Raw genomic sequence first — 12,747 nt, 5'->3', positions numbered from 1 at the left:
GTTCAGATCGATTATCCTATTCTCAAACGAAGTTCGGTGAAAATTTACAATGACTCTCAACCTTTGATCTTGAATAGAGATCACATTGTCCAATCCAATTCCTTATCCATCCCCGACAGAGACAGACAGACCGCACTATTCTTTCTACTGCCAACTCAAAGAAAATTAGAAGCATCACTTAGCAGCAACGATGGCCCTTTCCATTGCATTTTCTGCGCCTACTACGCATGTTTGCTGCTCTCAGAACTCCACCATCTCCTCTCCAACCTTGCTGAAAAACTTCAAGTTCTTCCCTCGGTTCTGGCCCTGGCAAAAGGTAAACCACCACACCAACATCCCCCCCCCCCCCCCCCCCCCCCCCCCCCCCCCAGAGTAGCCCTTCGTCTGTTGAGCGTTGATATGAAGTAATCCTTCATTATTTTGAATTGGGTTTCTGAAATGAATTAAAATATTAAGGACCCAAAACACAATGTCCTACAGTTCTTCAATTCGTGGTGATTGGTGAATTGGAATTTGGAAGTGAAATTTATGATTTTAGAGACTGTGTGTGGCTTAAAAGGTTATGTTTTGTCCCCTTCATGTGTTGTATATTGTGATTTTCAGGTAAAGGTTGGCCCTTTAAGTGTATCTCCAATGGGATTTGGGACATGGGCATGGGGTAATCAGATTTTATGGGGTTATCAAGAATCCATGGACAGTGAGCTTCAGCAGACTTTTAATCTTGCTGTTGAGAATGGGATTAATCTATTTGATACAGCTGATTCTTATGGCACTGGAAAGTTGAACGGACAGAGTGAAAAGCTTCTTGGAAAGTTCATCCGTGAGCTGGAAGGTTGATCCTGTTTCTGTTCTGCGAAATGTAGTCTAATGAATTAAAATGGGGGTGAAAGGTTTGTAGCAAATCTCAGCTGATCCATGAATAAGTCTTATCTTACAATGATGAAGATATTGTTGCATTAGTTTTAGAATACCATGATGTCCGCCTCCTAAGAAGTCAAACTTCAGGTAGATTATATGTTTTGGCTCATCATCAGTTTAGACTCTTTCTGGACTGCAACTTTCACTTCAATGTCTTTCTTGGTTTGATTTACCCTCATTAGAGATTAGGCTCGATTCCTCTCTTCGTACATGTGGTTCAAGTACTTATAGATAGGTTGGGGTCTGTCTAACACTCCATCAATCGGTGGTTTCCTTTTAATTTAAAAACATCTCCAGAAAACAATACTGTAGCGAGGTTCAAAGTTTGTTAATGAAGCAATCACTTTCTGAAGGCATCGATCTTATTTGTTTTGTTTTTTCTCTCTTTATTGAAGGGAAGAAGCAGGTGCAGGATAATATTGTTATTGCGACAAAATTTGCTGCATACCCCTGGCGCTTGAGACCTAACCAATTTGTCGATGCCTGCAAGTATGATTCGTTGTCATTTTTCCTCACCTGTATTTTTCTACTAAACTGTTCTTCGGAGAAAAATGCGGATACACACATTTTGGACATTTTTCTTGACCTGTTTGTTTAATTTCATCCTAGCATGTACAAAAGCCTTTGTTTTGTGATCTCTTGCAATTCATAAATGCATATACACACAAACTCTTCCTTGACATGAATAACTGATACTTTAATTTCATTCTCTCAAGTATATAAATCAACGAGGAATGTTTCCAGGTCGTCATTAAATAGGATGCAACTTGATCATATTGGAATAGGGCAGTTACACTGGTCGACTGCGAACTATGCCCCTCTGCAGGAGAGAGCTCTTTGGGATGGTTTAGTGGCAATGTACGAGAAGGTTACCATGAACATGTAAATTACTTGCAATAAGGGATCATATCGATTGCAACCATGAAAATGCCTCATTCAATAAGGGGTGGGCTGAATTGAGTATATTTTTTAGATCTCCCTCGCTATCCTGGATTTGCCACTGCACTTTGATACCAATCCCTGTTGTTGGTCATCCCTTCTACTAATTTTCTTAGCCCGTTTGTGAATACACTTGTTTTTTGTCATCTTGGTTCAATTATAAATTCCACGGCCCTAAAACTTTTCCTTATATTTTCAATTAAGAAGGATACCCCATTTCATTTTCTTGTTTTTATCATGATATTCATAGTCTTGTTTTGTTGTTGCACCTAGATAATCACTTTTTGGAATGATAATTTTTTGATGCAGGGATTGGTACGAGCAGTTGGTGTTAGCAATTATGGACCAAAGCAGCTATTAAAGATATATGATTACCTTAAAGAACGAGGAGTGCCACTATGCTCAGCTCAGGTCCTATATTGTCTTCACACTTTCCTATAACTTATATTTGAATTTAAGGGAAAATATATGTGCACATTATGATCAAGAGCAGTGACCTTTTGCTCTTCAGATTTCATTAAATCACCCCTCCCAATCTGACACCTAAACTGTAGAATTTAATTTTCCTAATCTATGAGTAGGTCCAGTTTTCACTTCTAAGCATGGGAAAAGACCAAATGGAAATCAAGGAGATATGCGACTCTCTGGATATTCGTTTGATTTCTTACAGTCCTCTAGGACTCGGAATGCTTACCGGAAAATACACTTCTTCCAATCTTCCAAGGGGACCTCGGTACATCAGAACTTTTACTTCGTCTATTTCAACTAGTAAACTTAGATTATGTGGCGGATCCAAGAATTCAGGTAAAAGAGTGGGGGCAAGATGGGGAGGAGGGATGAGATGGTTGGCTCAGTGGATTTTTGGGAAATGAAAATTTACGGTCTTACAAAAAATAATGAATAAATTCAGAAAACTTGTGTGAGAAGCTGGATCCGCCCTTCAGTAAATACATTATTGACCTTGTTGAATATCAATATTCAATCTTGTAGGGGTTTTGTATTTCGACAAATTTTACCTGGACTCGAGCCTCTGCTGAATTCACTCAAAGAAATTGCACAAAAAAGGAGGAAAAGCATACCCCAGGTATGACTTTGTTAGCTTGATCCTTATCACTATGCATTAGCCTTTGTTCCAGCTGATTTGTTGGCTAACATAAGATTATGCAATTAGGTTGCTATAAACTGGTGCATCTGCAAAGGTACAATTCCGATTCCTGGTGTAAAATCAGTTAAACAGGCTGAAGAAAACTTAGGTGCTCTTGGTTGGCAACTCACTTCAGATGAGTTGCTTCAGTTAGAATATGCAGCTCTTGAATCTCCTCGGAAGATGATTCAAAACATCTTTCAGACAAGGCAAGTTACGTTATTGTTTGGTTGGATAGAAATTAGCTGAAACCTACAACTTATTGTATTTCGGAAGCTCTAAATTTGTGTTTAGATAAATTATTGTTACTTTAAGATCCGTTTATCATGGTCTCAGCGGCTATGAAAAGTTTTCTTGATTTCGGTTTTCCTCTCTGTAGAGAAATTAACAGTCATTTGATTCTTTGTTTGCATGTACTACAGATGAGTCACTCACTCCTAGCATAGCGCAGTAAAATGGAGTAGGACGGGGCAATAAAATTTGCCAGGAAAGGAGCGTCATAATTAGAAGGAAAGTTCAAACGTTGATCGATATGTGGATGATTGTGGTTGCTGATTCTTCTTTGACATTGCTGTTTTTAGGTATATGTTGGCAGCTTTCTAGGCTAAACGTTTACCATGTAGTTACTAAAGCAGTGTAAATTCAGAGAAAGAAAACTCTTTGTGCCGCAGCTTTATCTGTTTTTGGTTTGTTTAGTAAGCCATGCAAAATTTACGTCAATAAACATGTTGGCAGGCTGTGTATTTTGATGTTTTTACGTGTTTTAAGGCACGGCATTAAGCATGAAGAGAACTGCATGTTTTATTAAACCCAATATTTTATTTAAACTTTTAGTATCTAATTCTTAACTAATTTATTTAAACCAATATTTTATAATTTCTTAACTTTACATTATACTAAATCAAGAAGACTATTTTTTAAATTAATTTATCTTATAAATATATGTGAATTAGGATAAAAATTATCATTCCTGTTTATTGTGAGTAAATATAAAAACGAAAAAAAATTAAAGCTCATTTTTAAAATTTTTTCGAAGATAGATTATTTTGAAAAAAAAACACATATATTTCCTAATCTAAAGTTTGGTCCAAAGTTTTTAATCTATTCATTTCATCTGTTTCGAAATATAAGACCGTCCATACACATATGTATATATATTTCAACTAATGTATGTTCAACTTTGTGTCAAATGAATGGCACACCATCATGCAAAATAAAGTTATCATCAAATTTATTTTCTACTAACTTGTTAAACTTGCAAGAGATATATTATTTTGAGAATATATAAGTAGACTGAAATAATAAAAATCTTACCTTTATCGGCCTTGAGATTCACAAAATTCGATCCTATCCTACTCGGAGTATGTGTGGCTTCACTATTCCCGAACCGAACACAGAGGATAAGCGGTGGGTCACATTTATATATTTACCTCGTCGCCGTGTTTTCTTTTCTTTAGATTAAGTTGTACGTGCATTGAAAATAATGTGCATTTCAGAGTGGTGATCAATAACTTTCTTTAAAATCAATACTTTGAAATTGGTTTCACTACTCTCCAACTTTACTCAAAATGAGTTATGTATATGTTTTTTCACATGGTTGCATATGTAATATTGTATGGAAAAACATATGGATGTTTTCATTTCAAGCATGTTTTAAACAACACTAACTACCAAACATGATTTTGTCTCGCGTGACCATTCGAATATGGGAATTTTGGCCGAACGCTCACCAAATCCTTGATTTTCATATTTGTTTGGTATATATCCTATGCTCAAATCTCGCATTTTCTTGTTCTCAATTTTTTATGTAAAATATAGTTTCTACACAAATTAATCAAAACTTGGCCAACATTGAATAAATGGATGTATCCCCACCTGCCTAATATATATATATATATATATACTCAAAGAAGATAATATATTCCTTCAAAAAAAAAGATAATATATTAGAATTATTATTATTACAGTTAACAAACATCTTTATTATTTGCAAATAACACATTTGTTATTATGCAACCTAATGCTTGAGTACGACGTCGTAACAAGTTGGCCGGTCCCTTCTCTATATGATTTTCTTCATCAGCTCCGATTGCGACTCTCCCCCCAAAATTTCAGAGTAAGAGCTAGCTAACCAAGTTTACCACATGGGTTATGTAACCACGGAGTTAAATTAAAAGCAGGCGAAGAAAAGCGAAAAAGCAGTGGTTTTTGCTTTTATTTTGTGGTGCAAAAATCTACTACTAGCCGTGTTGCGGCACCACCGGTCAGCTAGGAAGAGCGGTGTTCATCGGAGGTGACGGATTGCGGTGGAAGGGCTGGTCACCAGAATCAACTAAGTATTTTGGAGATTGAGATAATGTGAATCACAACATGAGAACCGATCGAAATAGCTATTAAAATCTATTATGATTTTTAGTCTTCTTCATCGAAAAACATCCACCTTTTCTTTCATTTCACATGTTTATGCAGAATCGATCGAAATAGCTATCTCTATTCTCCGCTCTCTGTAAAATCCTTCACAAAGAGCAAACAGTGGGTTAAGTTAGGTGGAGTAAATGAATTTTTTCAGGTAAAATAATAAATAAAATCTTGAAATCAATTTCATACGATTTATTTTTCTTTTCTGTTTAAGTATATGTACCCTTCATTCAGCTGCCCTTATTGTCATCAAAGATCCATAAATTAGTAAAAAAATATTTTTAACTAAACGATTTATTATTAATAAATTATTTGTGTGTGAGGTTAAATTTTTTTTTAGTAAATCATTTATAAAATTGTTTTTGCATGAGTTCAATTCTTAGTTTTGAATATTCTCTTTGATATAAGTATTTTATGAGTGACGTTAAACTAACAATATCATTCATTCTTCTCCCTAGGTGACCGACCGTTCTTCTCTTAGCTCCATTGAAATTTTCCATCAATCAATGGTCTAGTTCACTAATCAAGGACCATTTAAACAACCATACATTTAACATTTATAATTAAAATGGCAGAAGAAGAAGTTTGGGTAAGTTTATCGTTTTATATGATTTTTATAGAGTTTTTACTTTTAGTTAGATTTATGGAATTGAGTTTTTGTCTAAACTTTCTTACATATCTGTAACTGATAAATGAATAAACTATTTGTGTTTTTGTTGATAAATTGTGTTCAACATTGTATTTGTTGTTTATGTTTGAAAAATATTTATATTTTTTATATCATTTATGTTTTTTTGAGTGTTGGTAAAATTGAAACCTCAGTTATTGAGAAAGAATCACTTTGAATGCAAGTTAAGTTTAAACTCTCATTTCAAAAGTGTATCAGAGACTATCAAGGAATGTCTCAATGATGCAGAGATGCATAATATGATTAATGGAACTCAATTTGGTAATTTAATTAAGTATGTAAGAGATTACATTTTATCCAGTCAGATTATATGGTTTTTGATGGCTAGTTATGTAAGACCACTAGTGATGAGTTGTGGATGGTTGTGAATCAACGACCATTGAGATTTTCGAAAATGGAGTATGCACTTATAACTGGGCTTGATTGTTCAGAAGATTTTCGAAGTTGGAGAGACGATGCAATTTCGGGATAGACATTTTTGTCAAAATGAAAATGTATATATTGAGGAGGTGGCGACAAAGCTAATTGAAATGAGAAAAACACCTTAACGCACTACAAATTTGGAAAAATTGAAATTAGCATGTTTGTACTTTGGTGCTGCTGTTCTTTGGCCAGTTTGACAAAAGACGGTTCCTCAAGTTGACAACATGCTTTTGAGTTTAGTGGAGGATTTGGATTTGTTTAACAAATATCCTTGGGGTACGATAGCTTATAACGAAGTTCTTAAAAGTATAATGCGATATTTAACTTCAATCAAAATGAAGAAAAGGAAGAAGAACGAAAAGATTGTCGAATATGGAGCGTTTACTTTGAACGGATTTGTTCATCCATTGCAAGTAAGATATTTATTTGTTTTGTATTTATTTAGTTAATTTATTTAATATTAAGTTGGCTATGAATTTTTTTAATGAAGATTCTTGCATATCAATGTATTCCTGGCATTGCAAAGAAGTTTGCTAAGTGAAGAGATAGATATAACATGATACTTCCACGTATGTGTGGATGAATTTCAAATGATTGGCATGTGAAATCATCTCCAAAGTACAATGAAGTTGTTCAAGCATCACATGTGTGTTTAAATAGGGTGAGTATTTTGCTAATTATTTATTTAATTTTTCAAAGATATTTAATTGTAATTGAGTGTTGGAATTTTATAATTTGAAATATACAGATAGTTATTGGCGTGTTGACACCTACAAAGTTGGAACTACAAGCCTCATACATCGCAAATGGTCAATTTTCTGATTCAGATCCTAATTTATCGCATGTTCTGCCATTGTTGTCGGAGAGACAAAATGTATACTACTATGCAGATAGCAGCCCCGAAAACGTTATCAACCCTTAGAAGAGCAAAATTCTTTTGAAGATATACAAAGCCAGAGAGCAGATGCACATGACAAACAATCACCTCCACTTCGTCAAGAAGAAGATCGAGCACACACCTCCACACATATTGATCCGAGTGCTTTTGTTGGAGAGGTTCCCAGTGTCCCAAATTATTTTGTCCAACTTCGAGATTATATAGATGAGAAGTTTACAAAATTGCAACCATACGTGGATGAAAGATTTACTAAGATTGAGGAGAAGATTGAAGAGTATCTGTCCAGGTAAAATAAAGGAAAAAAATACAGCAGAGACATCACGTCGACCAACTAGTATACTTCCAGAAGCAAAGAGACAAAAGATGTTTGATATCAAATGTGTTAATGAAGAAGTCTTGCCATCAGAAGGTAAGTCACATGCTTTAGTGGATAAGTCATGTCACCTGATTAAATATTTTAAGATATATATATTTTTACATACAGGTTCTACATCTGCTCAAAATGGACAATCCTTGATCCAACCAAGCAAACATATCTTGCACACTCCCCAACGATTCGTAGTTGATGAAGGAGCTTCCAATGCCCAGCCAGTTGGAGATGGAAACAATAATGATGATAAGAAAGCTTACAATAACATGTTATTAACCTATGTCAGGGTTAAGAGGCAAATCAAGAAGTCATCGTACTTATCGTCGCCCTTCATGCAATTGTCAGAGACGCCCCCTGTATTAGTTAGCCATCAACTTGGATCATGTAGTGGCACATTTCAACAACTTCAAATAGCAAAGTCACCGAAGCTCACTATAGCTTTGAAGGAGCAAATTAAAATAATGAAAGGCACTCGTCAATGCCTAATGGCCGCCTACGATAAGAAATGGTTTAATGATTTGCTCTTGCCTAGGTCGTGGCTTGGATCTTCTGTGGGTATATATGATTTCATCTATATAATTAATATATATGTTCTTCATGTGTTTTGTGCTAATCATTAATCTTTTTCTTATTTATAGCATATTAACGAATGCATGAATGGGTTTTTGGTGCTTCAAAAAAAGTATCCTTATTTAGTGCCACAAGACATTGCTATAAAGGGTATGTCTCTTGCTCTCTCTCTAAAATACCTCACTGTCACCTTTATATTGTTTTGTTTTCCTGCTCATACTTTTTGATGGGTGATTCAAGTTCAGATATTGATCTTGCAATTCTCAAAAGTTTTTCTTTTTAGAATCTTGATGGTTTTCCTTCATTATCTCCTTAATAGCTCAGTCCATTTCTGTAAAAGCATTTTGGATTTCTTATGCTTCAGTTTATTTATGTTAGTGTGTGGATTATGACATGTATTTGTACTTTGACTCTGTAATTAAATACGACTGATATTATTTCCGGTGGTCAAAGTTGTGCTACAAACTTTGATGGATTCATATGATATGTTTTTTTATGTCCGAGTTAGACGCCCTATTTTATTCAGTCCATAATTGAATTTTGTGGAAATGAAACAGTAACGTGTTTGTTTGATATTTTCTTTTTAAATTTAAAGATTAATGATTGGATTATTTCTTAAAATTTCGACGAAGTTAAAATATTTATATTTCTTTTTTTAAAACCAAGATATTAATGTTTCTGATTTGATCCAATTGGAAATTGACTTGAAATATATGGGAATGATATTTTAAATTTTTGAAATTATTTTATTGATCTTTTATGGTACCTATATTTTCCCACTTCTTACCCTTTTGAGAAGGTGGAAAGTTTCAAGTTTCGAATCAAGTCACGTATTTATGCTTAAATGCTTGAGTGGCTTGTAGAAAGGTGAAGGTTTTGTACGGAACCAAAGGATTGCTGACCATAAGAGTCTTGTCTCTACATTTCTGTTCGAAGATTTGTGGTTCTTAATATTTCTGGGAAGTTATTTAATTGATTTCCCTATGGCCATCAAGGCTGCCTTTGTTTTGGCATGCCCCGCCTCAACCTGCTTGCCATCCAACCTTAGGTTGAGAATTTGATGCCCTTTTAGACTTTTAGTGTTTTGATTGTCAAATTTTGTACTGATGATAGAATAGAGTGTGCAAATGTCTGTATATATTGTTGTAGAGATAAGAATTCTTTTAGCACCCGTGATGTAGATCTTCAGTCGTGGCGCATACTTATTTTGTGATGGAGAGAGCATCAGAGAATTGTGTTTGCTTTAGCGTCCGTAACATTTTAAAGCTGCGCTTTGTGAATAGAACCTACAATCTAAGTTTTCTAGTATAGTTGCGGAGTTACGTCACTTTGTCTAACATGGTTTTCACCCAATATAATCAGATTCTCTCTAGAAAAACTTTTTTTTATAATGACTGGAACTCATTGTTTTTATTATGTTAGCATGACCTGGTTTATCAATCTCTGTTCAACTGAAATGTTCATGCTACTGTTAATTTCTGGGGTCATCTCAGATCCCCATGATCTCGAAGAAAGAGAAAGCGTATACTCTCATTCCAGCAATGGAGGACTTTCTTCACGCCAGTGGGAAAACTTCGTGACAGTGGCGCTAAGCTTTTGAAGAAACTTCGCGGTGGCGTGGGTTATGCTTCATAATAACTTTTCAAGTTTCTCTGTTTGATAGTCCATGATTGTGTGAAAAGTTGCACTTGGAAAACCATTTGACTTTGATTTTTGCAATTGTTTTTGTGTAGGGTATTGATTTGAGTATTCGTGCAGAGGTTTGGCCATTTCTTCTTGGAGTGTAAGTTGATTTAACTTCTGGAATACACGTCTTAATATCATTTTTGCGCCAACTTTGTGATCTGAACTGTTCTAGAATTGCCCTTTAATGCTGAAATGTTTTGATTCAGACCTGAAAGAACACCCAACATTCTTTCACTTCAGATATCTTTTGTAAATGATTTTACCTTGTGTTGCAAAGGAATTGAATCGAGCTGAATACCAGCTATTTTATACTTGAACTCGGATCCGAATTTTTCTCCCATTTCTTTCTAACCTTGTTATTAGCTCTTTTCTCCCCACTTTCATTTTACCTTTAGTATTCAAATTCTTCTTTGCAGGCAAAGAGAATTTACTTTTTTTAAAAAAAAATCATGATAATTGCCGAAATAACCATGGTAAGGTCATACTGGACATCTTTCTTTGGTAGCATTTCATCCATCCTGGCTGATGTTCTTATGGTAAACGATGTTCTTGTAAAGTATTAAATGAATGCCTTGTCACTTAATTGAACAATGTACTCTCGTCTGATTGTTTTCACGATATTCCCTTGCCCTGTGTTCGAGAAAGTCGAGATGGAAAATTCTTACCTGCTTTGATCCCAAGTTTTTCTTCCTTTTTGGGCAGTTATGATCTAACCAGCTCCAAAGAAGAAAGGGATGCTATTAGAACTCAGAGAAGGTGCAGTCAAAAACTTCAGCCCTTAACCTGTAAACTTTTTGGTTTCAAATTTATTTCATGTTGATTTTTCATTGGCATTCTGGCAATGCTTGCAGAGAAGAATATGAGAACTTACGAAGAATATGTCGCCGACTTCGTAAACATTATAACAAAGATTTAATTTAAATGGAAATGAGAGTAGCAATGGAGATGGTGGAAGTCCAACTGCTGGTGTGGATTCTCTCAGCTCGGAAGATGTCGTGAGTGCTAGAGAGTCCCTTTCTAGTGTGGAAAGGTTCCCATTTAATGAGGACTCAGAACTGACTGCTGGAACAAAGGTCAATGGTTATGCTAGTTCTAAACGAACCACAGATTCAAATATGGCCCCAGACTCTGAATCCTTGGATTCTAGTTCATCTGAGGACCCTGAGGTAAGTCAAGCTTTCAACTTCATGGAAATCGAAGAGGAGAATGCTAATGACATTCCCTCAAAGATGGATTTGTCTCCCCATAACGTGGAAGTTCAGTCAAAACCTCGAATTTCAGAAGATTTTGTCATGTGGCGGCGAATAATCCGCCTTGAGTACGTTAACCGATGCCAAAGCCCGACGTTCTACTGAAATTGTGGGATTGAAGGATTATGATCACCTCGATCCTCGCAGGATCTTACATTCTTCCCGTTTAGTTGCCATTCTTGAAGCTTATGCACTTTACGACCCTGGAATTGGATATTGCCAAGGAATGAGCGATCTGCCCTCTCCCATAGTATCTGTGATTAGGGAAGACCACAAGGCTTTCTGGTGTCCTGTGGGTTTCATGAAAAGGGCCCGTCATAACTTCAGGCTTGATGAAGTGGGAATCAGAAGACAACTGAACATTGTTTCTAAAATATCAAAATATAAGGATTCACATCTTTACAGGCACTTGGAAAAGCTCCAGGCCGAGGATTGCTTTTTCGTGTACAGAATGGTGTTAGCACTCTTTAGAAGGGAACTGACCTTTGAGCAAACTTTGTGCCTTTGGGAGGTCATATGGGCCGATCAAGCTGTGATCAGGGCTGGAATAGGCAAATCAGCTTGGAGCAGAATAACGCAACGAACCCTCCAACCGAGGATTTACTGCTTTATGCAATAGCTGCCTCTGTTTTGCATAGGAGGAAAAAAATCATAGAAAAGTACAGCAGCATGGATGAGATTTTAAAGGAGTGCAACGCAATGGCTGGGAATCTCGATGTATGGAAGCTGCTCGATAGTGCCCATGACTTGGTAGTGACACTCCATGACAAAATTGAAACTTCGTTGTGATACATATCTTATCTTGCCTGATAAAAACAAGTAACCTACTAATGTAATGGTTTTAGCTGTAGCCAACTTGTTAAAGTCAAAAAATGGCTTTTTGTATTTGAAAGAAAACTCGAGGTTGTGTGGGGAAGTTAGGAAGCTAATGCCACGGTCCTCTAGGAGATAATGCCCTGTGTATGTGTCCTGTAAGTGCCAATTTTTTTGGCCGATCGGGACGTGTTGGATTTCATGTTCGGCGGATTGGATTGGATTGGATTGGACATGCATGTAAAAGGAATTTTTCATGGATTGTGTGAAATGCGTGCATTCAAACTCTGCAACTTTCGTTTTGGCTGTTAAAAGTGGATCCGAGTCTGACAATGGTTCTTTCAGTTACGAGTGGAGGATCAGTTTCACTTTTTTAATATAAGAATCTGATTGAAACCTGAATCCTAAATATATCTTTTAGGGTGCGTTTGGCTGGTGATTAAGTGGGTTTATCATATACTTAAAAATCGTACCAAATATAATACTATTTTATATCATATATTACATTTCTTTCATAATCATTTTTTTTATCATTTACATACTAATCATTAGTTTATTTTATCCTCCTACCAAACAGAACATTAGAATCTTTTGTATATGTAAATAATTTAAATTTTCTGGTTTATGTAA

At 35.6% G+C, this 12,747-nt stretch overlaps 1 protein-coding gene and 1 pseudogene across 1 annotated transcript; both read left to right on the top strand.

Annotated features, from left to right (window-relative positions):
• On the top strand, window positions 1-3,593 carry LOC142531461 (pyridoxal reductase, chloroplastic-like). The gene is made up of 9 exons (XM_075637588.1): window positions 1-316; window positions 604-832; window positions 1,314-1,407; window positions 1,663-1,786; window positions 2,167-2,268; window positions 2,439-2,590; window positions 2,848-2,941; window positions 3,029-3,210; window positions 3,424-3,593. Exons 1-9 carry the CDS (start codon window positions 191-193, stop codon window positions 3,425-3,427), a joined length of 1,107 nt encoding a protein of 368 aa, XP_075493703.1. The 5' UTR covers window positions 1-190; the 3' UTR covers window positions 3,428-3,593.
• A 5,758-nt stretch (window positions 3,594-9,351) lies between these two features.
• LOC142530506 (rab GTPase-activating protein 22-like) lies at window positions 9,352-12,456 on the top strand (annotated as a pseudogene).
• The last annotated feature ends 291 nt before the right edge of the window (window positions 12,457-12,747 follow it).

This window comes from Primulina tabacum, chromosome 17, assembly GCF_025594145.1.
Source record: "Primulina tabacum isolate GXHZ01 chromosome 17, ASM2559414v2, whole genome shotgun sequence".
Taxonomy (NCBI): domain Eukaryota; kingdom Viridiplantae; phylum Streptophyta; class Magnoliopsida; order Lamiales; family Gesneriaceae; genus Primulina; species Primulina tabacum.
This window is presented reverse-complemented; position numbering and strand designations above follow the sequence as displayed.

What these genes read in the sequence shown, in the direction of transcription:
- LOC142531461 (XM_075637588.1), top strand. Translation starts at nt 191, where the DNA reads ATGGCCCTTTCCATTGCATTTTCTGCGCCTACTACGCATGTTTGCTGC. An exon ending in TAGTGGCAATGTACGAGAAG is followed by an intron (nt 1,787 to 2,166) that starts GTTACCATGAAC and finishes TTTTTGATGCAG; the next exon opens with GGATTGGTACGAGCAGTTGG. An exon ending in TGCCACTATGCTCAGCTCAG is followed by an intron (nt 2,269 to 2,438) that starts GTCCTATATTGT and finishes ATCTATGAGTAG; the next exon opens with GTCCAGTTTTCACTTCTAAG.